Source organism: Micropterus salmoides, unplaced genomic scaffold (genome assembly GCF_014851395.1).
Source record: "Micropterus salmoides isolate LMB-PRFRI ecotype aquatic unplaced genomic scaffold, ASM1485139v1 Ms_hic_scaffold_5, whole genome shotgun sequence".
In the NCBI taxonomy this organism is placed as follows: domain Eukaryota; kingdom Metazoa; phylum Chordata; class Actinopteri; order Centrarchiformes; family Centrarchidae; genus Micropterus; species Micropterus salmoides.
The window spans coordinates 35,606,837-35,621,648 of NW_024044237.1; the positions used below are offsets into that span (position 1 = coordinate 35,606,837).

The 14,812-nt window shown below is 48.2% G+C and overlaps 1 protein-coding gene across 2 annotated transcripts in view; it reads right to left on the reverse strand.

Moving 5' to 3' along the window:
• Window positions 1-12,825, reverse strand: part of LOC119888358 (TBC1 domain family member 9B) — a 43,432-nt gene extending 30,607 nt beyond the window's left edge. The window contains exons 1-8 of one of the 2 annotated variants that reach the window (XM_038698909.1): window positions 12,537-12,825; window positions 6,601-6,711; window positions 4,842-4,960; window positions 4,493-4,724; window positions 3,295-3,553; window positions 2,840-3,047; window positions 1,571-1,768; window positions 1,221-1,361 (exon numbers count right to left, since the gene is read on the reverse strand). In XM_038698909.1, the coding sequence (XP_038554837.1) occupies window positions 1,221-1,361; window positions 1,571-1,768; window positions 2,840-3,047; window positions 3,295-3,553; window positions 4,493-4,724; window positions 4,842-4,960; window positions 6,601-6,711; window positions 12,537-12,654 (1,386 nt within the window). In that variant the 5' untranslated portion in view covers window positions 12,655-12,825. The remainder of the gene's footprint in view (window positions 1-1,220; window positions 1,362-1,570; window positions 1,769-2,839; window positions 3,048-3,294; window positions 3,554-4,492; window positions 4,725-4,841; window positions 4,961-6,600; window positions 6,712-12,536) is intronic. The other variant, XM_038698908.1, reaches the window with a different exon arrangement.
• Between the last annotated feature and the right edge of the window lie 1,987 nt (window positions 12,826-14,812).

Sequence of the window (14,812 nt, forward strand, 5' to 3'; positions counted from 1 at the left end):
AGTCTATGAACCCTTTTTATATACAGTCTATGAGAGAACTCTTTTTATATACAGGCTATGAGAGAACTCTTTTATATACAGTCTATGAGAGAACTCTTTTTATATACATTCTATGAGAGAACCCTTTTTATATACAGTCTATGAACCCTTTTTATATACATTCTATGAGAGAACCCTTTTTATATACAGTCTATGAGAGAACTCTTTTTATATACAGGCTATGAGAGAACTCTTTTTATATACAGTCTATGAGAGAACCCTTTTTATATACAGTCTATGAACCCTTTTTATATACAGTCTATGAGAGAACCCTTTTTATATACAGGCTATGAGAGAACTCTTTTTATATACATTCTATGAGAGAACCCTTTTTATATACAGTCTATGAACCCTTTTTATATATAGTCTATGAGAGAACTCTTTTTATATACAGGCTATGAGAGAACCCTTTTTATATACAGGCTATGAGAGAACTCTTTTTATATACAGTCTATGAACCCTTTTTATATACAGTCTATGAGAGAACTCTTTTTATATACAGGCTATGAGAGAACTCTTTTTATATACAGTCTATGAGAGAACTCTTTTTATATACATTCTATGAGAGAACCCTTTTTATATACAGTCTATGAACCCTTTTTATATACATTCTATGAGAGAACCCTTTTTATATACAGTCTATGAGAGAACTCTTTTTATATACAGGCTATGAGAGAACTCTTTTTATATACATTCTATGAGAGAACTCTTTTTATATACAGTCTATGAGAGAACCCTTTTTATATACAGTCTATGAACCCTTTTTATATACATTCTATGAGAGAACTCTTTTTATATACATTCTATGAGAGAACTCTTTTTATATACAGGCTATGAGAGAACCCTTTCCATATAGTCTATGAAAGACCAACACATCAGTCTTGTAAAATGACTTACCAATCAGTGTCTGCTGCAACTCCTCAGTATCTAACGGTACTCCTCAGTATCTAACAGTACTGGTACTCATCAGTAATGGTACCAGTTCTCCTCAGTGTCTGTACACAGTACTAGTTGTTGAACTTATTTGTGCTGGTCCTTGTCAGACCCAGCTGTGTTGTGTTAGGACTCATGCCATTGGGTGCCTGGTGCACTGGAGTGTTTCAGTCAGTACCTGTACTCCATTATATCTAACAGTACTTATCCAACTTAGCATCTAAAAAGGAGTGTGGACTTGAACTCACGGCCTTGGGTCCAAGGTCCTCCGGTGCATCTCGGTGGTAGAGCTGCAGCAGACCCTGGCTGGCTGTGGGCAGACCGGTGTGGTAATGACGCCCCCTTTGGACGGACTCTGCAGTCGAGGACGAGGGGGTTCCGGAGGACCCCTGAGGACATGAAACACACATCACAATAATACAAGTGAAACTAGGTCCCTGTGAGGGTTCTTCTTCCTGGAGCCTGCCGACACTCAGCACTGAGGAATATAATCTGCTGCTCAGACACATGGCAGCAGTTTAACTGCTAACTTTCAGATGCTGTTTTTCATGAATGATTTTGGTCGTAGCAGATCAGGACCTCTACATGAGTGACGCACCGAGTGACCTATCAGAGACAGCGGGCTGGTGTCGCCCCATGAGCTGTCGGGCGTTCGCTGCAAGAAGTCAGAGATGCGTTGGACCAGGAAGTCTCTGTCTTTCAGGTTGGCAAACAGGAAGTTCATCTTGTTCTTTGTGCTGATGGAGACGGGACATGGTAGGACGCTGCTGCTGTCCGCCTTCTCCACGATGGACACCTGAGGAGCAGAGCATGATGGGTAAAAAGTGCTGTAATGAGCACAATAAGATATACAATCTGTTCACTTGGTTTACCGTGTCTCATCTTGTTTAGCTGCACAAGCAGATTTTAAAACATGGAGGGTCTGTCGGGGTTTCAGGGTGGACGACCCAAATGTTTAAATGATCTTTTCACTAAAGAATATACCGGTGAGGTTTTTATATGTTGTTGATTAGACTCACTCCTTTGTTGCTTTGAAGACTGACGCAATTTAAAACTTTTCTGAACAGGCAGAGCTGACCAGGTTTTCGTTAGTTTGCTCGGCTGTGCAGTGAGGAAACCTCCCCAAGACGTGCTGGCGACAGACGCTAGCCCACATGGGTTTTAGCCTCCTTGTTAGCACGTCTGCCTCCCATACCCGAGTCAGGACTGTGCAGTACAACATCAGGCCGGTTACTCAGGCTTTGTGGATTTACTGGGAACACTCCATTCTCCCAGCCCCCCCTGAACTACACACCAGTAGCTCTGTCACTTTGCAGTATTGTTGGAGAGTACCTACAATTTAAAAGTAGACTACAAAAACAAACTTCATGGCATTTCTCATTGGTTTGTCTCAAGTGTTAATTTAAATAGTTTTTATTTCATGTAGGCAGCGGGAATATTCAGGGTCTCCTCCAGCTCTGTGCTGAAGAGTGAAAACCCTCAGTTCATGAAATCTATCAATGACATTGACAGAAACATGGTGTCTCAAGATCTACTCACTCACTTTCCTGCAGGACTTAATGACGCTGTGCACATTTACCCACGAGGCACAGCAACATGACTTCATTCATTATTTAAATCTCTGAGTCAGGATCTAATGTTAATAATGATCTATGTTCTTCCACAGATCCTAAAGGTCTCACACAGTCCAGGTTCATATATAAGCCAATAAGACACCTGGGAGGGACTGACTGGGTTTCTGTAATCTGACTTCTACAGACGCTCTGATGTTTAGAGATGTTTCACATGTTGGTTCTGCTCTGACGACATGTTTAACTGACGGCTCCGAAGCAAAGCTTGAAGGGGGGGTTCTGACCTGGCTTCATACCTCTCTGAGTGGGATGATGAGCTGACACAGGTCTTCTTCTCTGCTGTTAAAACAGATGTAGTTATTGGAGATGAACAGCTGTCCAACCACGTGCATCTTAGCGAACGGCGTCCACAGCGTGCAGTCCGTGTGTCCGTCCAGACGCTCGTCCTGGGTCAGCCGGAACATCGTCCTGTACCGTTCATTCTTCGCCCGCGCATCCAAATCCCTGCAGCAACACCACAGATGGTAAACAGCTGATTAGGTCAAAGGTCAACGACAGAGTTAGTTCAGGTGCACAATATGAAGCTGCATCATCAACAGCATCACTGCTTTGGTTTTGTCTGTGTGTATTTCTATACATGTTTGTTATGTGGTGTACATGCATGTACTGAAAGCCCCGTGGTATCGAACATTTAAACCGTCTGAAACAGGATCTCTGGGTTCAGGTGCATAGACTTTGGACAGAGTGAGACCTCTTGAGCGCAGAGACGTTCTTCAGGGTCTTGCAGGGTTTGGGTAGCGAGCGGTCGGCAGCAAACGCCTCGTTGTCCAGAATCTGCCGCATGGCGATGTTGGCAAGCTGCTCCATCAGCTTGAAGGTGTCGTTGATGTTGAGGAACATGGAGAAGAAATGTTCGGTGTCACGTGTGCTGACACGAACGCTCTCCGGAAACAACAGGGTGGCGTTCTTCTCCAGCTGGGTCACCTCCGTCCACTGCACCACCAGGGTTACTGGGGGGGGGGGGGGGGGGGTAAAGAAAATAAAGCATGAAAGAATGGAGCGCTGCGACTTCTACTTTCCAAATATTATATTTTTAAAGAATTATTCAAAAGTAACTTAAAGCAGGACGGCCGGACCTTAGAAGTACTGCAGAAGTAACTTCGGGTAACTACAGAAGTACCTTCGAGTAACTACAGAAGTACCTTCGAGTAATTGCAGAAGTACCTTCGAGTAACTGCAGAAGTAACTTCAAGTAACTGCAGAAGTAACTTCTAACTGCAGAAGTACCTTCGAGTCACTACAGAAGTACCTTCTAATTGCAGAAGTACCTTAGGGTAACTGCAGAAGTAACGTCTAACTGCAGGAGTACCTTCGAGTAACTGCAGAAGTACCTTCGAGTAATTGCAGAAGTACCTTCGGGTAACTGCAGAAGTAACTTCAAGTAACTGCAGAAGTAAATTCTAACTGCAGAAGTACCTTCTAACTGCAGAAGTAACTTCGAGTAACTGCAGAAGTACCTTCGGGTAACTGCAGAAGTACCTTCGGGTAACTGCAGAAGTACCTTCGGGTAACTGCAGAAGTACCTTCAAGTAACTGCAGAAGTACCTTTGGGTAACTGTAGAAGTACCTTCAAGTAACTGCAGAAGTACCTTCAAGTAACTGCAGAAGTACCTTCGGGTAACTGCAGAAGTACCTTCGGGTAACTGCAGAAGTACCTTCGAGTAATTGCAGAAGTACCTTCAAGTAACTGCAGAAGTATCTTCAAGTAACTGCAGAAGTAACTTCTAACTGCAGAAGTAACTTCGAGTAACTGCAGAAGTACCCTCTGATATAGAAGTACAGCAGTACCACCTTCAGGGTACGTTCAAAGTCAAACAGGATGACGAGTTACTCTCTAATAAAGTATAAATGACATCATGACACTCTGGCCTGTGATTGGCCGGTCGTACCCTCTTTGCCCAGCAGGAAGGAGTAGAAGCACAGGTGGTTGACGGACAGGTAAAGCCAGCCCTGCCGCGGCACTCTGCCCTTCCAGTAGCTGCAGGAGTAATAGTTCACCAGCTTCTCCTCCTCGGGCATCCCAAACAGCCTCCTCATCTTCAGCTCGGCCTCCCGAAACTTCCCACAATCCTCCTCCTGTTCGTCCCCTTGCTTCAGCCTGTTCTCCTCCGCAATCATGCCCTGCAGGAAGTGACATCACTCAATGACAGGACGCACACCAGTAATAGAGTTGGTCTAGCAGGAAGTGACATCAATCAGTGACCAGAAAAAGAGTCGGTCTAACAGGAAGTGACATACAGAAATCTTTCCCTTGACAAAGGTGGTGACGTCTTCGTCGCTGTCAAAGATGGAGATGGTCTGCAGAAGGTTGGTCTCCAGCCAATCCCAGTGCTCCGTGATCTCCTTTCTGGACGAGCCTACAAGACACAAGTGATGGTGAAAAACTATAAACAAAGATTCAGCCAATTGAAGAGCTCCCAGCAGGCATGTGATTGGCCCGACACCCTGATTAAACTGGCGGCGGCTCTAACATGGAAGGTAAAGCAGGACCCAAGAGAATAACTTATTTAATGGATGTGTTGCAATGGAAATCAAAGACAAGGGTCTAATCCACTGCGCCATCGCAACCTCTCTAAAATAATTATTATTTAGTATTCATTTTTACCAAACTTCAACACCTAAACGTGCAACATGAAACATGAAATAATTGAGTCTATAACTAAATAATGTAACTAATAACTTTCAAATTAGTTCAGTTGAAGTTAATAAATGATTTTTAATGAATAAGAAACAGCAGCAAAGGTTGTTGCCTGTTTAAGACCTGGTGGCCTGACTGTTAAAGAAACACTTTTATTCTTCAGGAAACTCAAACAGCTGATCAGTCTCTGTCTGTTGGAAACTCAACTCTGGCAGCGGGCGGGCGTGCGCGTGAGACGAGAACGAGCGCAACAGTTTAACGGGATCGCGCCAGTCACACAGAAGCCGTTGCCATGGTTACCTCGCGGAGCGCTTGTTTGCCTGTCTGTTGATGAGGAGCGCGGAGCGACCCGCGTGAAAAGGCCTTATATGGCCTAAACCCTGTCACAACCATTCACAAGAAATTACTTATTAACGTTTAACAGAAGGAAGACTTAAAAAGCAACCGTTCACACAGCAAAGTGTATATTTAGGCTACACGAGTGATCACTAGACAACAAAGTCAAAGTAAACATTAGACATAGCCTCTAACAAGCAATAATCAAAACATTCCCAATTTATCTGATCCTTATTGTCAACTCAGTGTTGGGCAAGTTACTCAGAAATAATATTACCTACTAGTTACTTAGCATAGGCTACAGACCTGTAAGTAATATTAGCTGCTCTACTTAGGCCCACTACTGGGTGATAGTCTATTATAACGCCACTCTCTCCCAATGAGTCCAAGCATCACTGGCAGCAGCGGCCGGAGTTTCTCTCTGAGTTTCACGTTGCTGTGTTGCTTTAGCTGATGCTTCAATTAGCCTAAGTATAAAAGTAGAACTGGTCGCGGTTGAAAATTTTTTGCTGCATCTTAGACTGTGACACAGTAATGGCAATGACGTTACGATTCTTGGTTAACAGCTGACTTTAACAACATGATGTCCGGTGCCGCTGAGCTGCAGTGCGGTCGCGCATTCATGGCAGGGATGGTGCGTTCGGTTACTTGGATTAGTAACTGTAATAATACAAATGTTTTTGAAAAAGTAATCCGTTACATTACTCTTTACTGGGAAAAGTAATTTTGCAGTAGGCCTATTACTGCCCAACACGTTAGGTACCACTGATGCGCGAGAGCGCCTGTGGTAAACACTGCGCAGGTGTGGAATTTGCAGCTGAGCGTAAACGACCATTCTTGATATTTAGAAAGGAAGAAACTTTACACACGTCAACCTAGATCCTTTCCATTTCACTAGACCAGGTCCTGTACCCCCCCCCCCCTTCTTTTTTTTAATAACAGATCTGCATGATTGACGTGCATCACATCTTCAGGTTGGAAAATCTGGAAAAATCACATCCCTGCCCAGTCCAGCTGACCCACCACAGGCGATGTTCCAGTAGATCTGAGAGTCCGCAGTCTGGAGCAGGATCCTGTACGGAGCCACTCTGGCACTGGAGTCCAGAACCACATCCAGAGTCCCAACCAGGAGACCTGCACACAGAGAGAGACATGAGGACAGGAAAACACGGAGACAGGTAAACACAAGGACAGGTAAACACGAGGACAGGAAAACACGAGGACAGGTAAACACGAAGGCAGGTAAACACGAAGGCAGGTAAACACGAGGACAGGTAAACACGAAGGCAGGTAAACACGAGGACAGGTAAACACGAGGACAGGAAAACACGAGGACAGGAAAACACGAGGACAGGTAAACACGAGGACAGGTAAACACGAGGACAGGTAAACACGAGGACAGGAAAACACGGAGACAGGTAAACACGAGGACAGGTAAACACGAGGACAGGAAAACACGAGGACAGGTAAACACGGAAACAGGAAAACACGGAGACAGGAAAACACGGAGACAGGTAAACACGGAAACAGGTAAACACGGAAACAGGAAAACACGGAGACAGGAAAACACGGAGACAGGTAAACACGAGGACAGGTAAACACGAGGACAGGTAAACACGAGGACAGGTAAACACGGAGACAGGTAAACACGAGGACAGGTAAACACGAAGGCAGGTAAACACGAGGACAGGTAAACAAGAGGACAGGTAAACACGAGGACAGGTAAACACGGAGACAGGTAAACACGGAGACAGGTATACACAGGGACAAGAAAATACGAGAACAGGTAAACACGGAGACAGGTAAACACGAGGACAGGTATACACAGGGACAAGAAAATACGAGAACAGGTAAACACGGAGACAGGTATACACAGGGACAAGAAAATACGAGAACAGGTAAACACGAGGACAGGTAAACACGGAGACAGGTATACACAGGGACAAGAAAATACGAGAACAGGTAAACACGGAGACAGGTAAACACGAGGACAGGTAAACACGGAGACAGGTAAACACGGAGACAGGTAAACACAGGGACAGGTAAACACGAGGACAGGTAAACACGAGGACAGGTAAACACGAGGACAGGAAAACACGGAGACAGGAACACACGGAGACAGGAAAACACGAGGACAGGTAAACACGAGGACAGGAAAACACGAGGACAGGAAAACACGGAGACAGGTAAACACGGAGACAGGTAAACACGAGGACAGGTAATTAGGTGATTGGGAAAGATTAGATCAGAGGCAGTTTGGTGACCTGAGGTTCAGTATTTTCTGCTTCTACTTCTTCTTGAAGATGAGCAGAAAAGCTGCTGAAACACAGGAGCTATTAAAGTCCAGGAGTTTCTAACTGAATTACAATGAATTAATTTCTCATTGAGGTGAAAAGGAGCCACAGTCACATTTAAAAAGGTCACTTCCCCAAACAGAGACTAAATCCTGACTCAGCAGATATCTACAGGAGAAACTGACCTGGGAGCTGAGCTGACTTGGACTGTTGGAGTTTTAGAGTCTCTTTACAGAAATAAAAACATTTCCACAGAATCTGGAGCAGAAAGATTGACCAGAATGAAGGAAATGAACTGTTCAGATTATTCACCTTTGAAGATTAAAATCTGATGTTGTACTTTTTACTTCATTGTTACTTTATAAATTAAGATCTGAATAACACATATGAAGAGTTGACAAACTATGTTTAGTTAAAAATTACACTACCCAACGTTTTAAACAAGCGCATCTGAAACGATCAGTTGACTGACAGAAAACATCTGATGTTTCAGCTTCTCCTCTGAACCTCTGTAATAAATGTTTCGACTTTTCGCTTTGGACTCTGGGTAACTGTGACGGCAGAATCTTTACAAACCAAACAATCAATCAATTAATGGAGGAAATAATCAGCTGAAAAGATTCATCAGCTGCAGTCTGAAACTGAACAGTTCAGAAGGAGCTGCAGCAGCAACATCCTGCTGCACATTAATGAGGAGGAAGAAGAATCTGAGGAGGAGATGGAACAGTTTACTGCTTTAATACTTTTAGGCCTGATTATACTCACATACTTTTACTGAAGAAACACTTTCAATGCAGGAATTTTACTAGTGTACAGAGTACTTTCACAGTGTGGTATTAGTACTTTTACTTCAGTAGCAGCAGTACCTCGAGGTAAAAAACGATGACCCAGAGCAGAAAAGCGCTCGATCCATCCAATCAGATGACAGTAGTGGACAAAGCTGTGGCTGGATACCCAGAGCTCTATGATCTACAGTAACCCAGGTTTGACCAATACTTAATATGTTCAGTGTGGTGGGATATGCTGTTAAGATGTGACCTCAGTTTTATTACCTGCCAGGAAATCAGGCAGTGGACCGCAGTTGGCCCTTGAGCCGTAGAGTTTTTTCTGATCAACTGTGTGTATGTTGCATTGATCAAACATGGCAGAACCAAAAAGATGGAAGATAGCGGGTGAAGGGGGCAATAGACAAGACTATGCCTTTGGTGTGAGAGACCAGGGTTCAATTCCCCACTGTGACACGTCCACCATTGTGTCCCTGAGCAAGACACTTAACTCCTAGTTGTTCCAGAGGCGTCCGACCTCTGACATGTATAGCAGTTGTAAGTCGCTTTGGATAAAAGCGTCAGCTAAATGAATAAATGTAAATAGCGGGTAAATGGTGAACACCCCTCCTCACAGCCCTGCTGCAGCCCAGTTTCCCTCCTCACAGCCCTGCTGCAGCCCAGTTTCCCTCCTCACAGCCCTGTTGCAGCCCAGTTTCGCTCCTCACAGCCCTGTTGCAGCCCAGTTTCCCTCCTCACAGCCCTGTTGCAGCCCAGTTTCCCTCCTCACAGCCCTGCTGCAGCCCAGTTTCCCTCCTCACAGCCCTGTTGCAGCCCAGTTTCCCTCCTCACAGCCCTGCTGCAGCCCAGTTTCCCTCCTCACAGCCCTGCTGCAGCCCAGTTTCCCTCCTCACAGCCCTGCTGCAGCCCAGTTTCCCTCCTCACAGCCCTGTTGCAGCCCAGTTTCCCTCCTCACAGCCCTGCTGCAGCCCAGTTTCGCTCCTCACAGCCCTGTTGCAGCCCAGTTTCGCTCCTCACAGCCCTGCTGCAGCCCAGTTTCCCTCCTCACAGCCCTGCTGCAGCCCAGTTTCGCTCCTCACAGCCCTGCTGCAGCCCAGTTTCCCTCCTCACAGCCCGCCGCAGCCCAGTTTCGCTCCTCACAGCCCTGCTGCAGCCCAGTTTCGCTCCTCACAGCCCTGCTGCAGCCCAGTTTCCCTCCTCACAGCCCGCCGCAGCCCAGTTTCCCTCCTCACAGCCCTGCTGCAGCCCAGTTTCGCTCCTCACAGCCCTGCTGCAGCCCAGTTTCCCTCCTCACAGCCCGTTGCAGCCCAGTTTCGCTCCTCACAGCCCTGTTGCAGCCCAGTTTCCCTCCTCACAGCCCTGCTGCAGCCCAGTTTCCCTCCTCACAGCCCGCCGCAGCCCAGTTTCCCTCCTCACAGCCCTGCTGCAGCCCAGTTTCCCTCCTCACAGCCCTGCTGCAGCCCAGTTTCGCTCCTCACAGCCCGCCGCAGCCCAGTTTCCCTCCTCACAGCCCGCCGCAGCCCAATTTCCCTCCTCACAGCCCTGCTGCAGCCCAGTTTCCCTCCTCACAGCCCGTTGCAGCCCAGTTTCCCTCCTCACAGCCCGTTGCAGCCCAGTTTCCCTCCTCACAGCCCTGCCGCAGCCCAGTTTCGCTCCTCACAGCCCGCCGCAGCCCAGTTTCCCTCCTCACAGCCCGCCGCAGCCCAGTTTCCCTCCTCACAGCCCTGCTGCAGCCCAGTTTCGCTCCTCACAGCCCGCCGCAGCCCAGTTTCGCTCCTCACAGCCCTGTTGCAGCCCAGTTTCCCTCCTCACAGCCCTGCTGCAGCCCAGTTTCCCTCCTCACAGCCCGCCGCAGCCCAGTTTCCCTCCTCACAGCCCTGCTGCAGCCCAGTTTCCCTCCTCACAGCCCTGCTGCAGCCCAGTTTCGCTCCTCACAGCCCGCCGCAGCCCAGTTTCCCTCCTCACAGCCCGCCGCAGCCCAATTTCCCTCCTCACAGCCCTGCTGCAGCCCAGTTTCCCTCCTCACAGCCCGTTGCAGCCCAGTTTCCCTCCTCACAGCCCTGCTGCAGCCCAGTTTCGCTCCTCACAGCCCGCCGCAGCCCAGTTTCCCTCCTCACAGCCCGCCGCAGCCCAATTTCCCTCCTCACAGCCCTGCTGCAGCCCAGTTTCCCTCCTCACAGCCCGTTGCAGCCCAGTTTCCCTCCTCACAGCCCGTTGCAGCCCAGTTTCCCTCCTCACAGCCCTGCTGCAGCCCAGTTTCGCTCCTCACAGCCCGCCGCAGCCCAGTTTCCCTCCTCACAGCCCGCCGCAGCCCAGTTTCCCTCCTCACAGCCCTGCCGCAGCCCAGTTTCGCTCCTCACAGCCCGCCGCAGCCCAGTTTCCCTCCTCACAGCCCGCCGCAGCCCAGTTTCCCTCCTCACAGCCCTGCTGCAGCCCAGTTTCCCTCCTCACAGCCCGCCGCAGCCCAGTTTCGCTCCTCACAGCCCTGCTGCAGCCCAGTTTCGCTCCTCACAGCCCTGCTGCAGCCCAGTTTCGCTCCTCACAGCCCGCCGCAGCCCAGTTTCGCTCCTCACAGCCCGCCGCAGCCCAATTTCCCTCCTCACAGCCCTGCTGCAGCCCAGTTTCCCTCCTCACAGCCCTGCTGCAGCCCAGTTTCCCTCCTCACAGCCCTGCTGCAGCCCAGTTTCCCTCCTCACAGCCCGCCGCAGCCCAGTTTCCCTCCTCACAGCCCTGCTGCAGCCCAGTTTCGCTCCTCACAGCCCGCCGCAGCCCAGTTTCCCTCCTCACAGCCCGCCGCAGCCCAATTTCCCTCCTCACAGCCCTGCTGCAGCCCAGTTTCCCTCCTCACAGCCCGTTGCAGCCCAGTTTCGCTCCTCACAGCCCTGCTGCAGCCCAGTTTCCCTCCTCACAGCCCTGCTGCAGCCCAGTTTCCCTCCTCACAGCCCGCCGCTGCCCAGTTTCCCTCCTCACAGCCCTGCTGCAGCCCAGTTTCCCTCCTCACAGCCCTGTTGCAGCCCAGTTTCCCTCCTCACAGCCCTGCTGCAGCCCAGTTTCCCTCCTCACAGCCCGCCGCAGCCCAGTTTCCCTCCTCACAGCCCGCCGCAGCCCAGTTTCCCTCCTCACAGCCCGCCGCAGCCCAGTTTCCCTCCTCACAGCCCGTTGCAGCCCAGTTTCCCTCCTCACAGCCCGCCGCTGCCCAGTTTCCCTCCTCACAGCCCGCCGCAGCCCAGTTTCCCTCCTCACAGCCCTGCAGCTCTGAGCTGATGGCTCTGCTGGACATCTCCGGTCCTCAGCGCTGACAGTTTCTTTGTGCTTCTTCAGAAGAGCGTGTCTGAACAGCACACCTGGAAACCCCGGTCTGCCTTGAAATGTCTCCTGGAGAGACCTTGCTGATGCAGTATAACCACTTTGTGTCTGACTCTGACAGTAAACTATCTTCAGCAGCTTGTCAGTCTGGCTGTTCCTCCCCAGCTGGATTCCACCTACAGCCATTTCTGTTTCAACCTACATGTTGACTTTAGGATCCTTAGCACTTGTTCGGTTTAATAATTTAATCAAACACCCGATGATGGGCCTGCAGAATCCCTGACTGTGTGCAGGTGTACCTAGAAGAACTGATGCTAAAGGCAGAAGGGGGGGGGGGGGGGGGCACCAAATACTGATCTGATCCAATTCTTCTTCTGTTTACTCATTTAGCATTTTGTTGATAAATATAATCTATTAACATGTCTGAACCCTTTGCACGGGACCAGAACTGGATTGCTTTTATTTCTGTCTCAGTCTGTGATGTCACGGCTAGACTTTTGATTATATAATAAAGAAAGCACTTGTTCATGGACCCAATCCTCTGTGGGTCCGGTATCAGGATCCGTTAACTCACCGGAGAGCCCCCCCCCGCGGCCGTGCCCCCTCCTCCTCTGCAGGATGAAGAACGGGTTGGCCCGCTCGGACACCCACAGCGCTCCGGCCAGCAGCACCTCCTCCGGCTGGATCCACATCTCTGCCCGCTGCCTGCTCACCGTCCGCCGGGGAAAACCGGGAGAAAGGACCGGGTCTGACCGGGCGGCTCCGTGGAAACTGGACCGGGACTAACAACGAGCTGATGTTGTTGTTTTCTCCCAGTCTGCTGACTGCACATCACTTCCGGGTCTGACGCGCCAGGACCCGCCCTCTGCGTGCGCTGCGCCATGACGTCACATATCTTCCGTCAACGTTTAAAACGAATGAACAAAGCCAGCCAATGATGATCAGTTACTAAACCAATGACGTCACTGTTCTCCCAGAAACACTTGACTAATTGTTAGTAATTATTATTATTGATCATATCGACTCTAGTTTCAGGTCTAAAGACCTGGTTTCAGGATCAGATCCACATGACTCTGATTTATTTATTTATTTATTTTCTCTGAGGAGAAACAGTTTCCTCGTTTGTGACCTGCTTTAAGTTTTTATGAACAAACACTTTACTGACTGATGGGACCTCCGAGTCTGTAAAATAAGGAACCTGCTTTACTTTTTAATTAAGACGTAGATTAACTCAGAAACAGATTCTGTTTAAGGACGTTTTTGACCTCCTGGTGACATTAGGCGTCTTTCCAAAGGCCTTTAAAGTGCCGTTATAAAACCTAGAGGCTTCCATCATTAGCAACTACAGGCTGATATCAAATCTACCCTTCATAAGTAAAATCAGAGAGGAAGTTGTCTTCCAGCAGCTTTCCTGCTTCTTAGTCTCAGCTGGTTGCTTTGACAGCTTCAGGATGTCGACCTCACTGAAACTTATTAAAGCTCTAGAGGATGTTTGTCTTAGCACCGACCGTGGCAACATTTCACTGCTGGTGCAATTGGATCTTAGTGCAGCATTTGACCCTGCAGACCCCTCAATGCTTTAGACAGGTTGGAATATTTGGTTGGGCTTTCTGGCACACGCCGTATCTACAAGACAGGAACTACTTTGTTTCTATCGGGAACTACTGTATCTGAGCTAACTGTCGTGACGTGTGGAGTCCCCCAAGGTTCAATCCTAGGGCCGTCCCTGTTCATCTACATGTTCATCCTCTACATGCTCCTGCTAGGCCAAACCGTGCAAAATGAACCACAGTTATGCAGACGACACTAAAATCTATCTATCAATGTATAAATCTATATAGCTCAATCAACAAAGGACTACTGTCCTATAGATCTACTGTGCCACTTCGTTGAGCAAGTCATTGACTGGATGAGCCCGAATGTCCTTTAACTAAATAAAGACAAAACTGAGATAATTATCTTCAGTACCAAAGAAGAAAGCTCACACCTGGACTCTTTGAAAACCAAAGAAGAAATCTTAAACCTAAATTTCAACAGCCACATCAGGTCAGTTATAAAACCAGCCTACTATCACCTTACAAACATAGCAAGACTTAAACAAGACTTGTTCATGCCTTTATTGCTAAAGAGGAGACTATTGTAACGGCATCTGTTCAGGTGTTCCTGACATGTACAATTCCTGAATGGAGGCACCAATGATCTGTTCTGTAGATCATAGATGCAGAATGTCATTTTGCTTTTAACTGACCTGCTGCTAAACACACAGTACGTTTACAGAGCGCTCCTGAAGGGTCACATTTCATTAATGCTTCATTATTTCTTGGACACCGTCTCATACAGAACAAATAATCACCACGCACTGTTTCTGTTTATCGTTTGATCTGCTCTGACGCGGAGACTGACGCTGATTGTTGTGTGTTGAAGGAAACAGAAGCTGTGGATAAATGAAGTCAGAGTCGTGCATGTTAAAGACACTTTAATGCTGAGGCAGTAAGAGACACAGTGAAACACACACATCCTCATCATCATCATCATCAGTACCACGTGACACAGAGGACAGATAGACATGTCCTCAGTTCTCCATCGGGACATGTTCAGGTCAGAGATAATATTGATCGATCGGTCAGGTTATAGATTGTATAATGCTGTTTATATATGAGCCCCGTCAGCGGAGCTGATTATTACACGCTGAGTAATTCAGAAGCCGTTTTATACACGTTTAAAGCAGAAAACCCTCAGACATGAAGAGGACACGCGTTAGCTGCAGTTCCACCTGCAGACGTCACACCTGAGGACTCTGTGAACCAATAGGAAGAGAGGAAGCAGGTGTGACAAGACTGAACAACATTC